The sequence below is a fragment of the Ptychodera flava genome, chromosome 19 (assembly GCF_041260155.1).
Source record: "Ptychodera flava strain L36383 chromosome 19, AS_Pfla_20210202, whole genome shotgun sequence".
In the NCBI taxonomy this organism is placed as follows: Eukaryota; Metazoa; Hemichordata; class Enteropneusta; family Ptychoderidae; genus Ptychodera; species Ptychodera flava.
This window is the reverse complement of record NC_091946.1, coordinates 17,874,091-17,901,876: the sequence shown is the minus strand read 5'-3', so window position 1 is coordinate 17,901,876 and position 27,786 is coordinate 17,874,091. Positions and strand designations below refer to the sequence as shown.

Sequence of the window (27,786 nt, the reverse complement as noted above, 5' to 3'; positions counted from 1 at the left end):
ATGGGCCAGCGTCTCCTTGGAGAGGCTAGGCTCTCACGCATATATTACAATCTTTGATATCGCCCACGACTTCACCTCGACGTTTCCATCTCAACACAAATCGGCCCACTCATAATAACAGTAATTGACTGTAATTAACAATAATAAACAGCTATAAACAGTAGATACAATGTGAAATAGAAATGTAGGGGTGTAACATAATATTATTATGATATAATCAATATGAATCAGTATGCAAATATTATTAATATTAACGAGGACGTCATTTCGTTATACGTTACAAGTTACACGGTTCCCCTACCGTCACAAGGAAACGACAAAGCGTTGGTCACATGGTCAAAGCACATGATTTATATCGAGCTCGTTCAGAAAGCACAGCCTGCCCTTCGCTGTCACTTGGTAAAAAAAACGACTGATCTTCATATACTTATTGCTAGTCACCAGTTACTTACAGTGAAGATAGGGAGAGGGGAGCGTGAAGATAGGGAGTAGGGAACATTGTGCTTCGAATTCTCTATAGTCGGACATCAAGATTATTTTACCAGGTTGGACCCACATCTTAGTAATGCCGTTGATTGCAAAGAGAGTTTATTTAACCATCACCACGGTGCACAGCGTCTATTCGGCAAGAAATGCTGAGATATACGTGAAATTTGTTACAGATACGGAAGAATCTGACATTATACGACTGCGGGTAAGTAAAGGAAATCGGAAAGTGGGCGATGCAAAGTGTCAATGTAAAATTGAAGGAGTAGGGTTTCAGAGTTACCTTCAGTATCATGTTGGCATAGCGGCGGAGTCAGGAACAATTCAATTTTGTTCTGCAACATGCGCAGTATTTCTGGTTGCAACTAGCCCATTATATATCACTCGTTCCAACTAACAGTAAAAAGGCGAAGATTATACACAGTTTTGTTATACCCTACCCTTTTGAAATCAAGAAAAGCAATCAGGCATCTTAGCGCACAATTGTATACTGTATTCTCCAGTTAATCACAAACTTTTTACAGCCATTGTTTATAGGTATGTATCGGCAGAACGTTGTTAGTAAGGGGCCGAAGCCAACTAGGCGTTTGGCCCTACTGGTTTCGCTGTACTTCTTCATCAGCCCTATAGGCTTGGGCCCCTATTGTATTTGCTCAGATTTTTCTTTCTTTAGGGACCCAAACCTATAATGAAGGGAAGAAAACGGAGATTCTATTGACAGGCGCCTGTCAATAGACAGAATGCGGCTATTGACAGGCGCCTGTCAATAGACAAAAGTTGGCTGTGGACACCCGGGACGTTTCTCGCCAAAGTTCACCACATTTTGGCGAAATTAACTGCCCTTCGCCCACTTAAAATATAAATGCACATTGTTCTGTCATGTAGAAATTACAAATAAGTTTCAATACGTCAGAATAGCAGCATTATCAAGTTGATCACCAGTTGAAATTGGAAAACGTCAGCACTTAAAAAGTCTTCAATCCAATTATGGGACTCACCTTTGTCAGATTCTTCTTTTCTTCTCACTTTTTTATTAGTCTTTTCTTTGGTTTTCCTTTTCTATTCTTTGATATCAACCTAGTATTGCATTTACGTTTATTAGCACCAGTCACCTTATCTGAAAAAAACTCCAAAATGGTTTTATGGAGCCGCGATGATGTTTCCACCTGTGCAATAAATAACTTATCTCATATTTGGTCCATAGAAGAAACACAAGCATTTTGGCAAATTGTCTACAGGCACCGCCTAATGATAATGGTATAGGATTTCATATATCATGTCGAAAGTTCACGAAGGGGCGCACCACATACTGCATACACAATGGCCCTGAACCCTCACCACCGATAGACCGAGGAAGCATAGGGCAAGAGAGGATAACAATAAAAAAAAGGCTCGTATAAAATCGGGTTTTACTATGTCAAATTTGGGACCAGAGAAGTAAATAATGAATATATTTACCTACACTTGAAATTCAAACTGGTTGCAATCCCCGTGTTAACTCAATGAGGGATTAAAGTTTCCATTTTCACAAAACTTAGACAGAAAATACTTTATTTAGGTTGCGTTCACAAATAACGATTAGGCTTGAGGAATCGCGATTAAAATCTTATTTTTTTCAGACCCCCCTCAGTACCCTAAAAAATTTCAAGTCCCCCCGTCTATATAATCAAACTTTTCAAGTTTCCCCTTCCCAATTAGCATTCAGCCACATACTTATTAGGGGTGCACCGTAAGAAAAGATTAAGATGTATTGGGCAGTTCTACTCGCCGATATTGTACGCTACCTGTTATTAGTATATGGCAAGCTCTTAAATAGATTCATTTTTACACCAATCAGCAGTGGATTTTTTGGAGATATCAGTCTCAGCCGACTCGAGCGTTAATTCAACTATTGTCAGGTCAATGACACCTACTGAAGAGCCCACAAAATAACGATCATGAGAGAGTATGCATATTGTGAATTCCTAGCTACATTTTGTCAAACTGAAAAAGTGAACACAATGACCTACCAAATTTTTTTTCAAAACTACGAGACATGTATAAATTAGATGCTGCTCAAAATTGACAATACTGGAGGGTTAAAATATTCCACAAAATAAAAGTTTTAATCGTTGAAGTTTTGGGTGTAATAATTGCAAATTTGGTAAAATATAAGTTCCATCAAGTCACATATTGTTTTCGTTTAATTAGAGTCTTTACTGTTCAAAGTTTCACATTTGTGTTATTTTATGATAAGAATGTGAACATTTAAAAATCAAGCATGATGACCTTATCTTCGTTCTTTAATATGTGATTTTTTCTCATATTCCAGAATTCAAAAATCCCCGATATCTTTCCAGCTTTCTGGTCTTCCATATCATGTGTTCCTCTCTGGTCTGATCTTTTGTGCAAATATATTTCACTTTCATGAGCATCTTTTGACCCAAACTCTTCTTCAACTACATCAGAGTTAGAGCTCTCTCTGTCACTGCTGATATTCAGTGACAGTGACATTGCAGAAGCAAGGCAGTAGCTGTAGTAATTGTGATTATTTTGACAATAGTTTTCAGTTTAAACATTGACAAATGATTTTCAGTCAGGACGCTAATTCAATCGTCATCAAATACATATTTATATATATAGGCTTTTGTAGACAAACTGAATATTCTGTGTTTCAGCATGCTTTAGGGAGACAGCAAGAAACTGCATTTGATATTTTGCATAGACATACTGAAAAAAATTTTCAACAGTTGCAGGTTCTGCCCCGTAACTGGCCCACTTGTTGGGTTTTTTAGAAAAATCATTCATGTTTAAATTTTTTCGAGATAGAAGTCATGAAATGCGACAAAATTGCTCTAGATTTTGTGTAATTATTACTAACATTAGAACAATTGGATGACATTAAAATGCCATTCATTTTTCATAGAATTACCTGACAAACCTTGGAATTGGAAAATGGAAAGGTAAAAGGGAACCAAATATTTTCAGTCCGCCCCCTATAGACGGGCACTGCAAAACTTTCAATTCCTCTTTCCACTACCCAAAGCAATTTTTCGAATCCCCCTGAATTCCTCCAGCCCCTCACCATTTTATGAACGCGGCCTCACGCAATGAACTTTCAAATGAGCCTCCCCACTCACGTGGTCGACCAAAAATGTCCTGTAAATGTTTGAGTAGCAGGGAGGCTGATTGGACCACTCGAATTGGCATTCCCCCAATGAGCGCAGGGGAATGGCTCATGAAAGCATAAGGATTGCTTTAGTGAAGGCCTACCACCCTTGCTGGTTTGGGCTCTCCTTATGCGTGTAGACCACACATTCCTGTTAGGCATATACCCTCCAGAGAAATATCTGGTAAGGTGAAGGGCACAGACGAGTGCAAGTGCTAGTGGACACTATTAAGATGTGTGCTTACGTGCAGCTTTAGCTGTATGGACAAGTTTTGTTACATTCACCGGGCCAGGTTGCAGAAGGGTGGTGGCACGATGGCATGCGTTGGTTGCAGGGTTTGAGTATGGGAAAAGGTTTTCTGTGTAGGGGTGCGGGTATGAAAGCGAAAAAGCAAAGTCTGGTATAGGAACTGAAATAAGCTGGCAAGGAAGAGAAAGCAGGATATAAATACATGCAAGAACGAGTTGCCCTTTTGGCCTGCTTCCCCCTAAAAAGAATGCCATTCCCCATCCGGATCAAACTGGTTTGCAAATAAAATTATATTTTTTTAGGAAATCGCCTTCAACCCTATATGTATGTATATCGGCACCCATCTCCGACCACCGAGGAGTGTGCATACTCCCCCCCCCTCAGTTTTTATATTAAAAAATTCCATTTAGAGATCATAGGGATATAACCACTACCAGTAGGTACCCACCCGACAACATGTCAGTTGAGAATGACCTTATCAATGAGCTTGAGGAGATTACAGGAGAGTATATACTCGGCACCTACTCGATTAACCTATTCCAAAAGACGTTAAAAGACGCTTCCACCAGAGCAGATCCATCACTAAGTGAGGCTCCCAGTCTACGAGAGGGTTAGGGAGCGTTCAGTTATTATGGCCGGGGGTGGACCGGCAAATTCTTCCTGCGCATCTGTCAAAATAAGTGAACCCCCTACACATTGCACCAAAGAATTGATGATCCCTCCTTTTAAGATGACCACAATTTCATGACCCCCCCCCAATTTTGCTTGCGTAAAGCGGCACACACAAACACCTCTGGAGGGGGGGGGCGATAGAATCCCAAAAAAATTCTCAGATTTTTTCAAATGACCCCCTCACAAACTCACAAGGTGTTTATGTTCAAATTTCCCCTTCTGACTTGCTATAATTTTGACATTACCCCTGAAAGGGATTGGATAGAAATTACAAATGGATTGCAATATTTTTGCGCAGCGTGTGTGTACAAAATTTTGATATTTCGGTGAAATTGATAATCAGCTGTTGATAATGTTGATTCACTATACATGGTAGTCTATGAGAAAACTATGTAATACTTTTTCACTACAAAATTATATCTATGCATTTATAGATATTTGATAATTGACATAAAAGTACTTAATTGGAATAGGGTTGTTAGAACTGGTATGTGGACAAAAATTTGACTTTAGAATTCTGGACAAGAATTTCACCAAAAATGTTCATCTACTATACATGAGAGTCTATGATAAAATTGTGAATAATTTTGTTCCGATGAAAAACTTGCTGTACTTGTGCACATACAGATGTTGAATAATTAACATAATTGTACTTGATTAGAATATGATGGTTAAATGTGCATATTATGTGTTCAAGAAATCTGATTTTGGAATTCCACTCAAAATGTTCATTCACTATACATGGGAGTCTTAGTATGAGGAAACTATGAATAATTTTTTCCAATACAAAAATATGTAAAGCTGTGTATTTATGTACTCTCGATTATTAATATTAATGTACTTGATTAGACTAGGGTGGTAACAAATGGATATGTTCGCCAGAAATTGGATTTTGGAATTTCACCAAAATGTAGATTCACTGTACATTGGAGTCTATGCAGAAACTATGAATAATTTTGTTCAATACAAAAATAGGCAAATCTGTGCATTTATGTACTCTTGATTATTAATGTACTTGATTAGACTAGGGTGGTTACAAATGGATATGAGTGCAAGAAATTGGATTTTTGAATTTTTGAATTTCACTGAAATGTTTATTCACTATACATCGGAGGCTATGAGTAAACTATGAATAACATTTTTACAATGGTTAACTAAATTAATTTGTGCTTTTATAGGTGTTTGACAATTGATACAAATGAACTTGATTTAAATAGGGTATTTGACAGTTCAGATGTTGACAACAATATTTATATTGGAATTTCACTTAAAAGTATAATTTCACTTTTCATGGTACCTGTAGTCTGCAGGGAACTGTTAAGTAATTTCCCTGACAAAAGTTGCTATATCTCTAATATGTAAGTAATAGAAATTGTTCGTTGCCCTCAGTGAGCTCACATTAGAGTAAGACAAGCCTCAGAATTGCCAGGGCAAGATGTTCATGTGACAGATGATTATACTTTTGTTCAGATTTACAGTTAAATGACTTCAGAGAATGAAATCATGCAGCGAATCATTTTTATCTCCCAGAATATTTCTGAACACTGAAACTGCTTTTTGACGGGACGGATACTTATGAAAATTAAGTGACCCCCCTCTGAGCTGCTTGAAAAATACATGACCCCCCCTTTGCAGTTTTCAAATTTAAGGTGACCCCCCTGGATTTTGCCAGCCCACCCCGGCCGTAATAACTGAACGCTCCCTTAAGGACCGGCCATTTATTGACATTGATATCCAGATCCCCCACCCAGTGAGACTCACACAATGGGTTGTAGCCTTTTACAACGCAAAAGCCGAGTATGAGTTCATGGTACCACCATTATGTTCTCTACCTGGTGGATGGAAAAGAGGACCTCATTGAGATTGAAGATGGATGGTATGTCAATGTCATGGTGGATCTAAATGCTAGCATGACAGACCAAAGGGCAGAATGGCTACTTGCTGCTGTTCCACTGTGTGAGTTCGTTCTGAAAATCAAGTTCCTGCATGAGACAAACCAAGGCGACTGGTTTATCAAAGGCAAATTTACCTCGGTTTGTGGTGAGAAGAAGTAGGGTCAGGCTATTGTTGTTATCACTCAAGGCACAAACCCTGGTGTACTGACTGGGATCGATGAAGTGTACTATCAGCACACCTACCCGGTCACCACGATTGTGTATGGGCTCTACCACTTCATAGACCCAGACCCTGCCAATCTGGGACTACTAAGAAAGGGTGACTTCAACTGTGTGTCAAAGCGAGTCATGGAATACTTTGACGGTGCCCTGAGGGACCATGGATTCACACCCACATGGCACCGGAAAATATGGGAGTAGGAGGAGACAGTTCATAAGATTGGTGCCACTGTCGACGAAGTGACCCGAGTGGAAAATATCCTCAAGACGGCGATCATTCTGCAGGGCATTTTCTACCCTGGGTTGGTAACACTGCTGGTGGACAGAATTGTCCCCAAGGTATCGTTCACCAGTTAAAGCGATGAAATTCGTTTCTTCGCTTCGATAAAGTGTGTATGTGCGATGTATGATAGTGAGCATGCGTGCGTGAGTGCTTCACGAACTCTACAACGTGTTGAGCAGTCTCAGTCAGAAAAAATATAACAACTTAGCGGCTATTGAACCACTCGTTTTTGGGAGTGGAGATTTAGCCAAGTGGTTCTGTCTGTGGCCTCTCAGCTAGGCGACAGATGCCGTATGTTGTGGGTTTGAATCCGATTGAAAACTATCCGTATTACAACAGTAGGAAGTACAGGGGTAACCATCGCCCCATAGAGATGCCCATGCCTGGTCCAAAGAATTGCAATTTCTTTTAAGCAGAGAGGGTCACATCAGCAAGGGTGGTGTGTGGCAGGCCACCCGAGAAACTACCCAGGGTGAAACATTAGAGGTCTGGCTCTTTGAAAGTGGTCAAGATAGATGACTTATATTCGACCAGTTCGTACTCCACAAAGGCCACGTCTACAGGACACAGGAAGCCCATGAGAGGTTCCAGGTTTGTGAAGGAATAGCTGACCCGGCAATTGCCAAGAAAACTTTGGGCGAGAACCATGTAGCCAGCATCGTGGACAAGGAAAGAACATCTGGAAGCCAACCCAGCCAGCTTTCTTCCAGACATCAAAAAGGCTTGTGTGGAGCATGGCCATGGCGACCTCTGAACTTGATGGACTACAACACAAGCGGCGTTGCCAGCATTGACATGAATACCTGCTACCCTGATTCCTTTCAGGGTCTTGGTGAAGCCAAGCCCCATTTTAAGCATTGCAGACACCCAATTCATTGCACGGCTCATGTAGCCATCAATGGCCCTCTTCACTAAAGATGCCCACCCTGTCATCCCCGTGACGTGTGGTATGGAAAGCACATGGCTGAGAATGGCTGGGCCTAAACACAGCATCTTGTCTACCTGACAGAGTCTGGCCTTCTAACCACTCTCAAAATCCGTGATTGCCTTTGAGAAACAGGTTGAGGTCTGGCTCCCATAGGACTGCAACTAGGGTTGCAGCATCATTGGCAAAGTCATTCAAGACAACAGGGTCAGTGGAAAAATATTGACCCTACGGCTGGTGACTGACAAAGGAAAGCTCGATTTATTGGTCAGAGAAGCCCATCAATGTTGCACCCTGGTTGGAGCACCGGCGAGATGCCCCGGGGGCAATTTCTCTTGTAGTTTGATGGTTCACTGCCCCAGTACCCCAACTTAAGGGCATCTATGCTGGCCTATGCCCACATCAACCTCCTGTCCATGCTTTCGAGGTTTGAACCTCAGGAGGTTGTCCGGATGGCCACTGATTGTATCAACATCCCCCAAAAAAACTACAAACTCAAAGAAGTCAAGGCATGCTAAGTGCCCCCAAGTGTGTCTGCAGTAAACCAGAGGGATTATTGTGAGAGTTCTGCTGTATGCAATGATTCACTCTTTTGTCCCAATTGCCCTGGCCCAGTGGTATGACAAGGATGAGAAGCTGTACATGCCATGGTCTACTTCCTCAAGCCTGAGTACAAAAGGCAACAAAAGGGCATCCCTCAAAGCATCGCACAATGTCATGATGACCAGCTGACCCAACACCAATGTAGCTACCTGAGGAGGGGCAGTGGCAAAACCGCTTCAGCGAATGAACAGTTCCTCAGACAGACCCCCTCGTGTTCACACCAACCCATAGTCTGGCCAAAGAAATGCTGGCCAGAGGGGTCAAGGCCAAGACCTATCACAGTTTCTTCCTCTGGAGTGGTCAAAGTGAGTTGACCCCTGAAAGGATGGGCCAGAAGTACATCCCCCATGTGATCAACTGGAACGAGGTCTGCACTGTGCCCCAGCTGATTCTGGAGACCTTCTTTGACTGGCTCAAACACAGGGTCATCTGCGCCAGGTCATCTGCTGCAGTGATCAGGGTCAATTGCCACCAACTGCAGGGGGGATGCCACGGGTGGCTGCATTGGAAGACTGACTACTATGAGGAGGTTGAGGTAGCCCATTAAGCAAATGACTTGACTGTCAAGACCCTCAAAAGAAGTATCTTCCTCCAGCCTGACGAAGTCCAGTGCCAGGAGATGCAAAAGTTGCTCTCCGGCTGCTGAGGGTGGGATTGGTTTGTTGAGGCCTGGATGGCTGGTTACCTAATCTTGCTCTTGAGACAGAAAGTTTGAGACCGATTGCAGGGGCTGCTATTCCAGCACCACAAGTACCGCTTTCAAGACACCCCTGTGCCCCTCTTGTACCACCCCAAGGACAAGCCAGCAGTAAAGCATGCAAGTCTTCATCCAAGGTACTGACCACAGAGAAGACCTGGTTCTGAATGACATGGTGAATGTCAACATAGGGGCAGTGGAAGCATCCATCCAGACTGGCGACTTGCACCTTGGTTGCCCTTAGAGTCTCTCCAGCCAGGACGTTACCATTCATGACCCCAAAAAGGTGTGGATCATCAACGATTATCTCCAGTGGTCGAACCTTGCCTACCGTGCCATGCTGTTGCGTACAAACATCTGCTTGAATTGGTAGTCTATTCCCCAGAGGAGGGTTCTGAGGAAAGGCCCCTAACTGAGCAGCAGCTCCACCAGGTCATCGCAAAGAAGCTCTTGGCTTACAATTGCCAGGCGCAAGCCAAGGGGTGAAGGTTTAACCTGAAGGTCAATCACCTCCTGCATCTCAAGTAGGCTAAAATAACCACTGTACTACCTACACTATTGAGCTCCTCTGGGCTTAGCAATTATACCAATTATACAGCACCAGGGCCAACATCCTGGCAACAACTGCCCTCAGATCACTCAGCAGATACAGGTAATGGAGGCCAACCTCTGGTGGGAGCTTTTGCTTGCAAAGGCCTATGGCACAATGTGCAGAGAGATAGGGTTTTCATGTCACCATTCTAGTCATTGTTGTCTCAGAAGTAAGCGGCCTGGGCCACATCTTCAGGGACCTTAGCGCTTAAAGCAGTTTCTTGTTAAGTGCAAACCCTTCCCAGTAGTTGCTGGGCTGTAGTAGAAGTTATACAACTTTGTTGCCTGCTTACTGTCGGCCATTTAGAGACTTGCAAGATGTTTACGCAGGTAGAGTTGGTGTCAGGCACTGGTGGCCACCAAAAAAAAGGTGGCCGGACCCTGTGAAGGGGGCCGAACGAAGCTTCCCCTATTTTTCTGCCTAATAGGTGGCATTACGGAGCTCTAACCACCTCCCTTGGGTAGTCTTTTGCAACTTGCTATCCAGCCACAAACAACATGGTAGATGTGGAGGATCAGCACACTGCTGGGGATGTGGTCCAAGAGGATCGAGACCTCGTGGGTGCTGGTGTTCTCGAGGATGACAGGCTTCTCCTCCCCGTGTCCATCTAGACCGTCCAGCTGACCTCTACACCTATTCTATGCAATGTATGCCCTCTGCCAACCAACGGAGGGTAAGGCATGGGCGGCCGCCTCAGGGGAGAATGTGTTGATCTCCACTGGTCTTGGGGCAGAGGGTTGGACGAAGCTGAGCAGGCTTCATCTAATTCTTTCCATCTTTTCCATCTTGCTCTTGAGAGACATGGAGGAATACAGCAAGTCCAGCAGCAAGTCGGCTGTAAATCAGCAACAACTGGCCTGAAGACAATCTTTCCAAATACAGCAAGTCGTGGTGAAGCAGTAATGGATTGCCCCAGTCAAAGAAAAAACACCACGAGACTGTCGAATAGGCCTGTAATGAAATTGATCAATTCCCATTTTTCTGCCCAGCACTCGGTGTTTAGTACTCATGAAATATGGGATCATCAGCCATAGGAGGGATCGTGCCCTCCATCTCTTGCAAAAAGAGCTGCAAGTCCTTATCCTTCAAAGACAGCTCTCTCGTCCTCGAGTTCTTGGCTCTGTGAGTATCTTTTCCAATTTTGGATATGCTGCATATGTTCTCTGTACGTCTCTCTGTCTCAACTGAATTTCTCCGACACCCTATCATGCCTTTCTCTTTCCACTTCACAGGCTTCCACCTTGCCAGACATTTTCTGCCCAAGCATATTGCTGCTGGTGTAGGCGGTTGCATTTTGAATCGCCACAACAACCATCATTCCAACCGCCACTGCTATGCTTTATCCTCAAAGAGTGGGGTCTTATGGAATATTGTTTTTTTTCTGCTCAAGCACGTCTTTCATCGCAACAGCCGATGCAACTGCTCCCCAAGGCTTGAGGACTCTATTCCAGGTGGATTTACCAGAGTTGCCAATCTCTGTCTCCACTATTTTTCCCACACCCATCGAGTAGACAATAGTCAGCCCTGCCAGCAAAGCCCATTCACACAAAGTGGTGACAAGGGTCTTGATATCCATTGCGCCGTTAATATAAAAATTGAAAGATGTCATCCATAAATTATTTCACTTTGTAAAGAGAATGCCACTGACCAGGAGAAGGAGGAGGAGGGCCCTTGTGACCTGCTGCTTGTGCCATGACTGGCAGGCAGGCTGGAGGACAAGCATGCTTGCATTTTGAGTAATAAAAGCCTAGGGCTGTCAAAGTGACCCCGGCCACCCCTAAGAGAATGTAACGATCGTTGTACCTAGTCTGAGAGTGTGCGGATGAAATCCACTCTTCTGTGGTGTCTTTGCTTTTATTCGCATTAATCTTTTTGAAACCAAGCAAGGGTGCAAAGCAGGTCCAGGTAAACATCTTGATATCATAAAAGATAACAGCATGGGATGCCAGTTATTATATATATAATATATATATATATATATATATATATATATATATATATATATATATATATATATATATATATATATATATATATATATATATATATATATATATATATATATATATTAACATAAGAGATAACAGCATGGGATGCCAGTTAGAGATGTTGAGAAACAACAACAAAGACTTTGTATTCATTTGTCATTGCCCTGGCTGCTGTCAAGTAGCATAGCCATCAGACTGTTTTGACAGACCTGTTCAATGTCATTGACTTGGTCAGACAGCTGCTACTGGTAAATGAACCATAGGAAGGCCTTCAACCTTGTTTATCAAGACGAGGTATAACATACCTGGATATCCTTGTCCCTTAAGGCATGACAATAGAGGCGAGTGTATCATTCTTTGCTGTGAGGGCTCTTGGCGCCCTGGAAGCCAGAGCGTATGACATCCATTTAGCTGCCTACTCATATCTGGCTACCCTGCAAATGAGCCTAATAATTTGCAGTATTCACGACATATGAACTCTTTCAACGTCATAAGTTTCTATAGATCACTTTTAAAGTTCTTTCAGTACTCCAACAATCTGCCACCCTTTGAACACTACATTATTTTAACCCTGAAAATTGAAAATATTAAACAGGTATGTCCTGCTGGCCACCTCTCTAAGATTTTATTTCGTACCAAACATACCCGAAAACTACTGTGAGTCATTACCCTCTTCTGGTGCAACAGTGACCTTTGGTTGACCTTACCTGTCAAAGCTCTTTCAACATCCCCTCCGATTAAGGGATGATGACACCATTATTTTTCAGCAGATAGAAAATAAAAGTGATCCGAACAAGTCCTGCTGGCCATCCCGCTTAGGCTTTATTTCGTACCGAACATGCTCATAAACTACCACGACTCATTGCCCCTCCCTCCCAGTTCAAGCCACTCCTATATCGGATATGTCCTTGTGACAAGTCTCTGCAAAAGTTGGATATCGTCTCCTCCCTCAATTTGCGCCAGTGGTTGTTTTGGCTGACCGAACACAGGTTTTCTGTGTTCATACATAAGTGCTTGCATGGAGACACAACAGAATTTTTCTCCATCTGACATCAAAGACAACAATAATGAGCCATTACTGCAGCTGTTAAGTTTGTTCGCAGCTCAGAAAATCTGTTCATTAGGCTGCAGCTCGGCTGCTTATTAGTTTGTCAGGCTGTTTGTGAGTTCTTCATGCTGTTTCTTAGTTCTTCATGTGGCAAACATACGGACGGAAGTGAAATATCTGGGCTTGCTACATCATCACTTGACTGTTTGGCTAAGGAAAATGAGAAGACCCATTCCGGGTCTCGAACCTTAGAACTCTTATGAGTGTAATTCTCTATGGTCGAGCCAACCGGTGGCTTTTGTCATAGTAGCTATTTCACAGCTTGTACATCTTATTATGTAGCTCATATATCTAATTTTTTACTGTGAAATCAGCTGAGTCATTGATGCTAGTTATTGGGGCATATGACATTGAACACACAATAGCGTTTCATTGAAACGGGTCGAAATTACTCCTATAACTGTTTGTCACAGCACGGAGGTGAAAAGGTTCTTTCTTTTTACCTCCATGGTCACAGCTAACATGAAGGGAAAAAAGGGATAGAAGTTCAGCAAACTGTAAGGGTATATGTGTAATAGGAATGTGCGGTCCACACGCATAAAGAGAGCTGGGTCCAGTTAGGGTGGTGGGCCTTCCCTAGGGCACTCCTTACGCTTGCATAGGCCATTCCCTGGGACTGCGGACTTTAAAATGCAGAAACGCGGGGGGAACACCGTTTTTTGTGTGGGTTTTAGCCCCCATTTACCAATTCAAGTGGTGCGATCAGCCTTTCTCCTACTGCTTGAGAATCCGAATATCTGTTCCCAAGGTGCATTCTACCTTACGAAAATTGAACAGGTATAGGTTGTTTACTTTCCCACAGATCTTATGTTTAACATGATTTGAACTTATTTTGAACTATATTTATTATTGTTCAAATTTATCAAAAGTGTCAGGTGCTCCATAGCCGAAAGTTGCAATATTATAAGTACCCATAAAAGCAGTTGTATTGCAAAAAATGGCAGATGATCTTACATTTGCAGATTAAACCAACATTACTACACTATCCAATTATCCAAAATTAGTTCCAATCGTGTTGTTTGGTGTTTGGGAGTTACAGTAAGATAGACAGTCAAAAACAGAGGCATAGGCAGATACCAACTAAAACTATTTTAATGCCTAAAGTTACTTTCAATAATCTTTCAGTATCTAGGTGGCTGGCATAATTCACCCCTCCTGCGGCGATGGGAAATAGACCCGGTCGAGACCTCGAGTGACAAAAATATGGAGGGAAGGCAATCGTTCACAATAAAATTACCGAGAAAGTTCCCCGTCGCACAAACACAGAAAATTGAAATCCGTAAGTCGATTTTTTCGAAATCTAATTTAATTGAGACAGTATCGCGAACACAAAGGTCAAGAGAAGTTATTCTCGGCCTTGCAGATAATAGCATACCTACACAAGATATTATTGTCTGGAGGAAAGGATGGGATACAAGTGGCCATGGGATTGTATTTGTCTGAATGCTTTGCAAAGTAAAGTAAAGAACACGACTTTATTGAAATTTCAAAATTCTTCGACAATGACGACACTTATTTGACTGGGACCATTAGGTTATGCCACACACTAATGTGATATAACAAAGACAATACGTTTAACAATAAAGGCGGTGTGTTTGCTGAACGGTGGGACAACTTCCGAAAAGACAATTTTAGAGTAAATCGTACAATTTGAATGAACTATTGCTGAAATTATGAATCTTTATAACTATTATTGAACTGAAGATATGCAAATGAAAATTAGAGAAATGTCCTTACTCCACATTTTCAAAAATTGCGAATCTTCTACTTGACATAATTTACGCCTTTACTAATTGTGTATTGGCTAGATGTCGATCATTCAAGATTTGTCGACGGTTGGTTGATCGGAGAGGTAACCCTGAGGGATAATGGCGGAACTGAACTGCGTTTCAACGGGCCGAGCAGCTACGGGGGATATCATGAAGGACCCCTGACGTGCGCTATGAAAAACCAAGGTCGCGTTAAAGGCCAGGTGAGTTGAGTTTCAAAGAAATTGAAGGTTGAGACTGTCTGTCAAGGACACAAGTGGACACAGTTTGTCACTTGAATTTCATGTTTCCTTTAGCTATTCGGATATGTAACATTTATAACAATATACATTTCACAGTGAGTGATGTATAGTAAAATGTAAAAAGATGGTTGTACACTGGTTGATCAGGCCACAGGGAGCTCTGACAGAATAACAGTAAACAAGTAAAATAAAAAATAAAAAATATAGAAAAAATAGAAAAAAATAGAATAAATACAAACCAACAAGTAAACAGAAAGAAACAAGGAAACAAGGAAACAAACAAACGACTGACGGATCAATAACGAGACTAATATTGTCAACAAAGAAAACAAAACAGAAAAATAAACAAAACAGAAAAATAAACATAAACAAATAAGTAACTAAAAACAATTGAGCAAACAAACATACAAAAAACAACAGACGGATCAATTGTTAGACTTCCATGAAACAGATTAGATTCATCTTGCTATGGCATGGTTCTCCAGACAAGATTCACCTTTCCATGGCATGGTCCGCCTCCATTTACACAGTAGAGTATAAAAAGAGGAAGACCATGCCATAGAAAGGTGAATCATGTCCGAAGGACCATGCAACAGCAAGGTGAATGTAATGTGTTTCATGGAAGTCTCACAAGCGATCCATCAGTTGTTTGTTTGTTTGCTTATTTACTAGTTTGTTTTTGTTTACTTGATTGTTTTAGTACATTGTCTGTGTTTCAATTTTTACCGTTGTTTTTCTAGTTTTTTATTTTTTATTTATTTTTTTTCCTGTTATTCAGTATGAGTTCCCTGTGGTCAGACCCGCTACTGCGATTAGACCACCATAAAGTGGCCTGTAGTAAAAAGTCATTTCTTCAAACAAAAATTGAAAGATCGAAAGAGCTTATAATAATTACGTAGCACTATGTATGCCTTTGAAAGCTGGTGAAAGATGGCTTTTCACAATTTTCCTTACAACGTTGACAAACGGCCGTAAATAAAGGGTGTACATATTAGGTTTGAGCATAAGACAAACAGAAACAAACAAACAAACATTGATAATAACACAAACAGCAAGGATTTAGTCAGTGTCCTTCAGGGTTAACACAACGCCAATGCTTCTATAGCACCACGTAACTGTTTGGTGCCAAAATAACAGCATCCACAGATCTCTCTCAATTATACATTTTATGTAGATACCATATTTCGTGATGGGGCCAATTTTGGGGTACCGCGGAACACAGGGCAGTAACTACCAACTCTGTTGCCTTGTCGCTACAGAAGATCAACAGGACGAACTACGGCCGATGAAATACAAAGTCAAGAATACTAAGGGTGTTGAGAAAGGTAGTCTGTCTGTCTGTCTGTCTGTCTGTCTCTCTCTCTCTCTCTCTCTCTCTCTCTCTCTCTGCCAAAGCAGACCGTCATGAACATCGATAATTTCAAGTATAAGGTAGTAATATCTAACATCTATTATTACATTAAACTTTATGTTTATTTTGGTTGCATTAGTACTTTCAAAACACATATGGAATATTAAAAAAAAGGACAGCCATTCAATATCAGCTGGTGTATTGTCACCAGGGCAACACCATACACAAAACGCTGCAACCTGTACCTCGCAGAAAAACTCTGCGTAATCAACGCCGACAAGAACAAGTTACCCAATAAAAGGTCAGAACTTGTCTCAAAAGGGCGAAACAAACGGTTCACACCCAAAAGGAAGTATTCAAGGAATCGAGTGATTGAAACATTTGATATGCGCTTTGCCATATCGAAGTTGCCACTTTTTGTTGTCTTTTGAGTTCTATAATCGTGGCCGGAGACCCGTAGTACCTATACGACGCCACGGTTGAACCTTGACCAAATTTGGGCAGAAGCTAGCATAGCCACGATTTGGTTAATTCACATATTGACCGTGTTGAAATTCAGGACGGCCCTATTGTTTTTGATGGTCCTTTCCGGGTTTCTGAAATTTACTTAAAAGGCGGGTATACACTCGATTTTGGTATTGCAAAGCTCGCTCAACACAGTGCTCGCTTGCAGCCAGGGATATATGCAGTGCTTTCATCCCTATCTTGTTTTCGTTCTTAATATAATCTTGATGCTCCCTTGTGTTTCATAACTCCAGCTAAAGGAGAGACTGCGGTGCTAACTTCACCCATTTTCGTATCTCGTAATTACAAACTGTGGCGATATGACTGGGAAGTGCCTAGACATCCCTCTGAGGTAAATACAAAAATATTTAGTCGTCCTCAAAAGGCCTTTAGCATGCGTCAATTTTATCAATGGCAAGATGGAGAAATTGGAAAGTAAGATATCACGACGACTAACAAGTTCTTCCCGTAGTTTGACAGTGAAACATACTGTTCGTTTAACAAAACCGTTCATGTTGATAAATGAAGCAATCGAAAGAGACTCAAATCTTCCTCTTTGATTGCAATCAATTTATCTATATCTACGAACTATATTTCTTGCAGGACTATGTTTGTAGATACACCCTTCCCGACAACCGATCATTTCTGTGTCACATACCGTCTTTCAACACCTATCCACGCATCCTCTTTGGAAGCTGCTCAGGTTTAATTACTCAAAGACAAATACGTAAGGAAAGGAACAGCAACATAATGTGGGTGCATATGAGACAAGAACACGCTGAGAATCCATTCCACCTTCTGATTCTGGGTGGTGACCAGGTCTACGCGGATCCTGTCTTTGAAAAACTGAAAGAGGTGACAAAGCACCTTATACATACTTGTAGGCTAGCGTTGTAGATATTCACCATTTGTTGGGATATACTAGTTATCTGAGAATTGTTTTACGATGAGTTATGTGGAAAGCATAAATATTGTTGTTTAAGGTAGGCTTCGCGCTCGTAGGTGTACAGCACTCGTGAAAGCATAGACATTAACGTTTTTTAAAATATGTAGAAAAAGATCAAAGTCGTTCAGACGTGCTCGGGTAATTCGCATAAGCTCCACGGCGATCCCTCTGCTAATTTCAACTTGTTGTGCAATATTAGCCGTTGTTTCTAATTACAAAGGATAGGTGACATCGGGCTATAAAGATATACTGCCAATTGTGCACGCTGAAATGATCAATCGACAGAGATATTGGTAGCCCGCAGAAAATTATATAATTCAGTGAAGCAATGTCGCTAACACATATATAATTTACACATACTGTAGGAACGTAAAAGGGACAACGATGACATAGATACCACCGGTTTGAGGGAGGAAGCCAGGGCCAAATACTTTGAGTTGTACATTAGTCGTTGGCGACAACCAGAGCAAGCATTCGTGCTGTCAAGGGTTCCATCATTCATGATGTGTAAGTTTCTTTTAGATATTAAGATTTGTCAGCAGGTACATGTGACCATCACACTCACTCAAAATCCTCTTTATTTTTGTACAAGATCAATCTACCAGGATACAGTGCAAAAGTGGGACGATCGAAAATTTCTGCCAACAGTTATAAAGAGATTAATCTGTATCATTTACCTATATATACGTGCCTGTGTAAAGCTTTCTAAATTCTAGTGAAATCCTGTTTATACTAAGTGCGTGCCTGTTCAGTATTTATAACAATAAATTGACATCATGCTTTTGTCCTTCCTACACGTCGATTTCAGATCTCTGTTGTTCACATACTAGAACGCATTTTGTTTTGCGCGTTTTAGAATTGTGCAGGTAAACAATGAAGTCATGTATGTCAATCCGCGAGGGGAAGCGGCCATCGCATTTATGAAAAAATGACACGAATTGCGATGAATAATCTTAACGTAATAATCTTAACGGCCCTGACACGGTTTATGCGGCCCTAGGTCGTACGGTAGAAGGGCCCGAGCGTTCGAGGACCCGTACGACCAAGGGCCGTAAAAGCCGTATCAGGGCCGTAAAGGTTTTATCATATACCTTATGGAATGATAAATATGTAGTTAACATAATATTCAGCATCCTTTTGGAGATAAAAATGCGTGCGATATCACAGATTCATCGCCATTTGTGTCAATTTTTCAGGAAAGCGATGGCCGCTTCTCGTCGCGGATTGACATATATAGTTGGTAGCGCCTATCGACACGATATTCGTGTCGATAGAAAAATGCTCTACCGTCATGATGATCGTGTCGATAACGTGGTTTTTCTTACTGTCCACACGATGGTCGTGTCAATAAGCGTGTTGTTTTACTTATTGACACACATGCTGGGCCGGGGCGTGATACGTAAAAAAATGCATGGATGTGATTGCGCTTTTCCCCATAGCTTTACACAGGCACGCGAATGTAGGTATATGATAACAGTACTTGACCCCTACACCACAATGTCTATCGCTTTGCTCAGTAAGGCAATGGACAATACCACTATTCTACCTTGTCCTAAAATGCTTCAAACGTGATGTTGCAAATGTGTAATTACCACTTTACACCGCTGAGATAAATTACGCTTCTAGCATACTTAACAAATATCCACATGGCATACATATCTAGTCGAGGGGAATTAGCATCCAATATTACAAAAGAGCCACAGAGGTATTAGATATAAGAAGTCGTCAGGACTTAAACCCCAGACCTACTGAATCCTACCGTGGAACACAAGATTTAATCACAGAAAAATCAGAAATACTGGGCGATTGATTTGTCAAGGGCAAATTAATGTTCTTAACTTTTAAAGTGCTCGTTTTGGGTCAAAGCATTCTATTTATTGATACATCTTTACACTATAAGCTTTCAAATTTGATAATACAGGTCCACAGAGTGCCCTACACGGAATATACTCAAAGAAGCTATGAATTTGCCCATAGTATTAGTTTTCATGATGTTTCTCAACATAATTTTCAAAAACCTTTTATGTGTAAGCTGCCTGTTTTTAGCCATCTTGAATGACGTCCTTCTTGAGTATTGTTAATGGTGATCAAATTTGCATTCGTGCATAGATAGTACAGGGCTCGAAATTAGCGGTAGTCCCTCGTCCACAGACTACCAACTTTTCCCTGGGGCTCCAAAACCTCTGAAATGGTAGCCCACACGGACTACCAAAGCCTGAGACATGAAATTACTTAGTGGGCGACATGACGTTGATCGCTGTAAGATGACCGACGCTCATACAGTCGACCCAGCCGGACACAGAGAGGCCAGACAATGCGACAGTGCAGTCGATATTTTGAGACAAAAATTCAATAAAATATCATTATCTGAACTGATACACTTAAATGACAAGCTCAGGAAATGATGGCCAACGAAATTAATTTCTCTAGTTTTTTAATCACAATGTATCAATCATAATTAAACACAAAATTATTCAAACTGCAAAGAAAAAGCTGTCGGGCCATCCACAAATTACGCTTTCCGAGGTGTACGAGATCATCCCATGATAGTAGTGTACTATGGTGGAGAAATATAGCCAAAATTGCCACTAAAGTATTAGGAACATGGCTATACCAAGTTGTCATCCTGAAATCTATGGCCAATCTATTTTAGCCATGTTATGTTTACACGTGCTGAGTGAAAAATCGTTGTCATGGCGAACATCAAAATTTGCATATAAGCTCTGCGCATGTGTGAATAGGTCGTGAAACTTTGAGGCGTCACCGTTGTCCACTACACATGCTATACCATTCTCCTAGGACTATGATCTGCAGGTATTGATGTCAAATGACTAGAAAATTCACTTCATAGATAGAATCATGAAAAATAAATCTTTCATTGTCTCGATATAAATAAAAATAATAAAAATACAAAAAAAACTCTTCATTTATGCATGGGCTACCAGATCTTGTCACTGGGCTACCAACTTCAGAATATGGTAGCCCAATGGGACTACCAGGGAAACAAGTTAATTTCGAGCCCTGTTAGTATAACAATCTCAAATTTGATTTTTAGTTTCCTAGGGAGGTTCTTATCAAATAAATTAGTATAAAATCTATACCTGTGAGTTTTCGACGATCCTTGTCTTATGTTACTGCACAACCGTACGAAACCGCTTGCCTGATAGCTTTAAATTTTACTTTGTTAGCTGCCAGCAAAGATCTCATTCAGATTTGCTGCAATAAGTATTCAGTTTTCACTTCTCATCACTATTGTAAATGAATCGTACATTAATTCTTCGCGACGTTTTTGTCATTGCCGACGAGTGTTTACATGTCATGACCACATTTTAAGGTTGATTAAAATAGTATGTGGCGTTTGAGAGTCGCTTTCGTTTGCGGTTCTGCCGGTCATGGTATGCCAGTGATTTCACATGAACAGCAATTTACAGGGAGAATTTCACCAACTTTGATTTGCTACTGGTTTATATTAGAATGCACGAGCGTATATAAAATATTTAAACTCATATGTAAATCAAGAGGATACTTCTGCTGACGTATTGCCGAATGTCTTAGCATTGTCTGTGCACTGAGATATCTTTATTGTCATGATTTGTGTGCATGTTACAGCCTAAATGCCCTTACTATATTTCACTACTGAGTTTGAGTATGCAGAGTAAAAGAGTAACCCTGCCATGATAACACCTAAAATATGGATTAATTAAATAATTAAGTTAATTTATAATGTATATTTTACACTTATTGAATGTACGCTTACTAACGGATCAGAGCGTGGAGAAAATCGAAGATTGGATTGTGGAGTGTTCAATATTTTCCCAACATCATTTTAAGCAAGCATCTGACTCTTCATTGATTATTTGTCTTTCAGGGGATGATCATGAAATTTTCGATGGCTGGGGGTCACATCCGGAGGTCACACCATTTATGAAAGAAATGTACAACGCAGCCAGAGAGAATTTCATTATATTTCAGCTCCGGGGATTGAGAAAAGAACCTACGATGGCAATGGGGTAAAGAAGTAATTGTGTGTGTGTGTGTGTGTGTGTTCGTGTGTGTTGAAGTAGGCTTAAATGTATTTGTAGGTCTCCACCCATCATAAGTCAACATGTTATGTCTTGTGGCAGTACTGTACAAAGACAAAAAGTCATGTGAAATGTTCGATTTCGAAACATTGCCTGGTTAGAACAGTGTTTGCTTTTACATGCTGTCACGCTATAATTGCAAAGTCCATTCACAGCTAATTGAATACTTGTCTTTTATCTTTCCATTCTCTCTGCGATCAAAGAAAAAACATTGGAAGGCATTCCGTCCAATGGATTCACCCACCGATGGATGGTGAGAGAGACCCACGGATTGATCCTGGTCCTTTCAGCTACGTCGTCACATTCGGTGAAGTTTGCTTTGTGGTAAATAAACTACATACATTTTCTACACTTTCAATAAGCAGAACGATTGTGAGAACTACAGTACTTGTCATTTGATTCTGGCGAGAGAAACGTCGAATGCATTGCATACAAATCAATTGTCATTCAACAAACTGATGATGCCTGGGGCACTGACAGTGTCCAGGTAGAAATTTTCTCGAATAGAAGGTACGAAGACAACATTATTCTTGCATCCCCCTTTTGCTTTTTATGTTTATTTGCTTGCTGCATACCGGGATTTTCATCCTTTCTTAAATCCACAGCTTTCTCATTGACTTAATACGGTCTTTTTTATACACAATGGCAATTACAGGACCATTAGATTCATCTTCATTTGATGAAGTTTGCAAATCTTTTGACGTTAACTGTATTAATAATGCATATTCTGTATGATGTATTGATGGCGCAAATACAACGGTCTGATTTGTCCAGACGTGAAAAGAACAGATCTCTATTTAAGACATAGTACATCCGGAACACCCATAAGCTCTCAACAGGAAAAACGCTTTTAACGATTCTCGCTAGATTTTCAATATATTGTTATGATAAAATAGCAATAAGCCACTCCAGCAAAGGGTATACCACGCGCTTTTGACCAGAAAACTCCATATATAAATTTGCTTTTGCTTTGGCATATATTCCGTGAACTGGTAAAACATTCGTGGTACATCCGTTGCTGAATGTGGTTTATTGCTTAAATACTGAAATGTCAAAAACAATGGAATAACTGTGAAACAAAGGTGAATATAAACTCGGCAAAGGAAATTTGGTAAACAGTAACTCGAAGATGAAATATTGCACAAACGCATAGAGGTTCAACCATATGAAGTTTTGAATCGAGGAAATATGTGGTGAATTTTATAGTGACGTGGAATGCATTTGATAAAAAATGTAGTTGAAAAATTAAATTCTGTAATGATGATGTCCTCGTTATAGGCCTCATATTAATGAAAAGAGAATTATGCAAACAGACTAATTGAAACATGCACAAACACAAATCAATACCTTGATTTCAATTCTGCTTATTCCCGTCATATGAAACTCAATATTCCATAAGGACAAGCCCCTAAGAATCAACAGAATCAGCTAAAGAGAGGAATAGCGGGACCGAATGCTGCTAGAACTCCACACGTACCTGGTATACACTCGAGCTATCCCTCCAAGTTAATCTCCAATCAAATCTCCTCCGGGCAACACCCATCCCCGAAGTCAAATTGTTCCCTGTAATCACATAAACACAAATAAATTTTTTACCTTGTGACTGCTTTCAACCCCGACACCCCAAAATCAACACAATGTTTACATTAAACTGCCAAGTAATCTCCAAAGTTCACAACCATGGCTCGAAGCCTGTAGTTGGTTTCCATGTTATATATATATATATATATATATATATATATATATATATATATATATATATATATATATATATATATATATTAACGCCTAAATCCTGTGTTCTACTTGTTATCGATTTTTACCGTATATATATAATATATATATATATATATCGATAATATATAAATATATATCGATAATATATATATGTGTGTGTGTGTGTGTGTGTGTGTGTGTGTGTGTGTGTGGTAGTACCAGGCGCCAAATGTAAAATAATTATTTTACACATTAGAAGAACATATTCATACGTAAAGGGTGTATTTGCATGCATTTATCAATAAAAAAACTACTATAGCATAGGTATAAATAAATCAATACAGACATAAGTAAATACATATATGAGTGAAAAAACATACATATATGTGAACCAATTCACACAAGACATATGAAGACAGACACATACATACATACATACGTACGTGCATACGTACGTGCATACGTGCATACATACATACATACATACATACATACATACATACACTCACGCACGCACATACATACGTGCATACGTACGTGCATACATACATACGTACGTGCATACATACATACATACATACATACATACATACATACATACATACATACATACATACATACATACATACATACATACATTCACATTCATGTATGTATGTATGTATGTATGTGTGTGCGTGCGTGCATGAGTGCATATGGGTTTGTGTATGTATGTATGTATGTATGTATGTATGTATGTATGTATTTATGTATGTATGTGCGTGCGTGCGTGAGTGCATGTATGTATGTATGAATGTATGTATGTATGTATGTATGTATGTATGTATGTATGTATGTATGTATGTATGTATGTATGTATGTATGTATGTATGTATGTATGTATGTATGTATGTATGTATGCACGTACGTATGTATGTATGCACGTACGTATGCACGTATGTATGTATGTATGTATGTATGTATGTGTGTGTCTGTCTTCATATGTCTTGTGTGAATTGGTTCTCATATATGTATGTTTTTCACTCATATATGTATTTACTTATGTCTGTATTGATTTATTTATACTTATGCTATAGTAGTTTTTTATTGATAAATGCATGCAAATACACCCTTTTCGTATGAATATGTTCTTCTAATGTGTAAAATAATTATTTTACATTTGGCGCCTGGTAGTAAGTGTGTGTGTGTGTGTGTGTGTGAGAGAGAGAGAGAGAGAGAGAGAGAGAGAGAGAGAGAGAGAGGGTCTTATTATTATGTGGACATGTGCCCAATTACGCTACTTCCTGTATCTTGCTACAGATATTGGACAATCGATCTGAAAGGACTATAAATCAAATTATGAGTATGCAATCCATACAAGAGTTTGTTAGTACTTTAGATGCCCTTCGTGGATTCAAACATCTCTTCGTTGTCGTTGGTGTGCCGCCAATATTTATGAATCTGACTAGTGTGTTGGGCATCATCAGTAAGTCGCCGATCAGACTTCTCCGGGTAAGAATCGATGTAGCTGCTTTCCTATCATGGCCTAAGGTAATTGGATTCTGTGAGACATTTCATTTCCAGAGAAAACAAACAACAGGAAAAATAAATAAACAAGTAAATAAATAAATAAACTGTCATCTTATGTGTACGGTTGCTGTATAGCATATAACAAGAACATTACAACCACAGTTGTGAACTTTGAGGACAGAGTAAAGTTGAAAGTGACAAACGAGTCATCTGAGAGAGGTTTTCTTGGTCCAGAATTCAGAATATTTCCTCTAAAGTAATAACATTCTCGGGGAAGGGCCGCTCACTGTCTTAAAAGTCAATCACCTGTCTTTGGAACGTTTCATTCTAGAGTGCTGAAGATGACATCCGCGATCACTGGAGCTCAGAAAAGCATGTTTCTGAAAGGAACGCATTTTGCAAATCGCTGTTAGACTTCTGCAACAAAACTGGAACAAGAGTTACAGTTCTGTCTGGGGACGTTCACGTTGGTACTTGGGGAAGGCTGGAATCAAACACCGGTTTAAACATCGATCTGGTGACGTCATCAGCTATTGTTAACAAACCAGCGCCTTTTGTAAGCCCTTTTTTAATTTCAGTTTGAAATGATTTTCGTTTGCTGTGAATGTACTATTATAATAATTCAATCCATTTTATCGACTTTCAAATGTAATACGGTTTTGTTGTCCGTATTTCAAGTTACTGGTGAGTTAGCCAGAGTATTTTTTACTTGATTTATGCAAAACTAAATACAATCAGGACAATCGAGAAAATTAATTACAACTTAATATATTTTTTTATAAATCGTATCAATCGCTCTCGTATATGTCAGCTGATAATTATGTCAAACTATTGTATGCAAAATCGATTCGTTTTACATTTTTACATGCCTGCCGCAAATTAAATGTTCAGTGTTCGCGTGTTTCCTATCAATTTGTCATGTAGATAAAACTTGTTCTGCGCCGGTTTGCAGAGTGTGAAGTGTTTTCCCTTCCGGAATTCGGTCAAGTTACTTTGCAATTAGACAAAGTCGATGATGACGACGGCACGGTGATTGCCTGTCAAAACTTCCTGGAACTCGCACCAGAACTGGTCAGAAACACGGTGAGCAAAAAACACAACGGGACATAGCATTTCAAATTCTTAAATAATAAGAGAAACGTCTATACCGTTTTATTATTCGTTGAAAATCCGAATATAAGGTATGAAATCAGCGTAAATGGTAAACATCTAAAAATAAAATGACAAATTAATGAAAAAATGTAACAGTTTCCATTATATTATACAATCCGCTATTGTCTGTGCGTCCTCAAAACGTATGTATGTATGTATGTATGTATGTATGTATGTATGTATGTATGTATGTATGTATGTATGTATGCATGCATGCATGCATGCATGCATGCATGTATGTATGTATGTATGTATGTATGTATGTATGTATGTATGTATGTATGTATGGTATGTATGTAACAAATAGATAAATACATCAATAAAGTTTTTTCCTGCACTTAGGGTGAGTACTCTGGGCGATATCGTGCTGTGTTTGTTATAAAACCTAGAAAAATCTTGGAGGAGGGCCGATGTGGAAGAATTATTGTGAGGAGGCCAGAGAAACTTACAAGATTAATTGGAGATAGTACTATAAAAAATCCTTGGAGCAAGATAGTTAACAGTCAATAAAACCAATCTGATTGAACAAGTTGTGCTTAGAAAGAACGGATCTTTTTATTCTTCGCCAGTCTACAGACTTGACTGTCTAATTTTTCCAGAAAATTTGGTAAACTTGAATTTATTCGAATCGCATAAAGAGAAGAACTGCGAGCAAAGAAAATGTCAATATTGATCCTTAGATGATATAAATTAGGTTTCGGCATTGTAGTAATAAAAAACCAATGCTTAACTACAATTTGTGACATTATTCGGCCATTTTTTCACCAAGAAATTAAAGAATAGCGGCGGGAATGTAGAAAATGTTATAATGTAGACAGTTTACATGATCATTGTCATTAATAATTGGACAAAATTACAATATTTGTAGTGTTTTCTTTACGTTGTATTTTTGAATTACGAATAACTCTTTCTTCACAGTCACATTAACGGCCAGCCATTTTTAACGGATAAATGAAATTCGGAATTACAATTTGGATAAAATGCCACATAAGTATGGTTTCAAATTGTTTAAAATTTGATAGAGATTTAGAATCCTCATTTTTAGGTGTGTGCATATCTTGATTTCTTTGTCAAATATATAAGATCAACAAATCGTGTAAGTTTTTATGTCTTACAATGTCATACTTACGATGCAACAAGCAATATTGTCTGTTGATTTGCAAAAATTGTTCCTTTTATTACGCAGAAAGTGTTGTCAGATATTACTTTGAATTGAATATTACAATTTCTTGATATGTACTTACAATCTGTAAGGTATCTATATTTTATATCAGTGACTGTATATAATACAACAATTTCTTTTAAATTGGTGAAATACCGATGAAAATAAGCATGTAGGTTTCTTGCATCCATATAATGGTCATATTTATATTTACTCTGTCCACATTTTAGCTGCTGATCACACGATTTAATATTATCCTAGATATCGATACACAATTTTCATGATCCGTTGAGCTAAAATACAGTCGTACAATATTAGGTATTAGAAAATGAGCCTCTTGGCTTGTGTATGAAATGTTGATGTCAACTGTAAGTTATAGAGGATATGATACTTAAACCAATATGACCCCTTGTTCAAGCTTTAGAAAATGTACATAGCGGTACTCAGACATTTTTCACAATAAAGCACCTAGACCAATACACTATTA

General features: G+C 39.7%; 1 protein-coding gene across 2 annotated transcripts; it reads left to right on the top strand.

Annotated features, from left to right (window-relative positions):
- Nucleotides 1-343: 343 nt before the first annotated feature.
- LOC139118770 (uncharacterized) lies at nt 344-27,786 on the top strand. Of its 2 annotated transcripts, none has more exons than XM_070682220.1 (13): nt 344-694; nt 13,992-14,145; nt 14,675-14,838; nt 16,052-16,202; nt 16,987-17,084; nt 17,336-17,587; nt 18,044-18,185; nt 21,547-21,688; nt 21,964-22,084; nt 24,776-25,006; nt 25,317-25,541; nt 25,910-26,068; nt 26,480-27,786. In XM_070682220.1, the coding sequence occupies exons 1-13, from the start codon at nt 566-568 to the stop codon at nt 26,645-26,647; spliced, it is 2,136 nt and encodes a 711-aa protein (XP_070538321.1). In that variant the 5' UTR covers nt 344-565; the 3' UTR covers nt 26,648-27,786. The 2 variants fall into 2 exon arrangements, with proteins under 2 accessions (XP_070538321.1, XP_070538322.1); XM_070682221.1 differs by having other exon boundaries at nt 24,776-24,967; nt 26,480-27,784.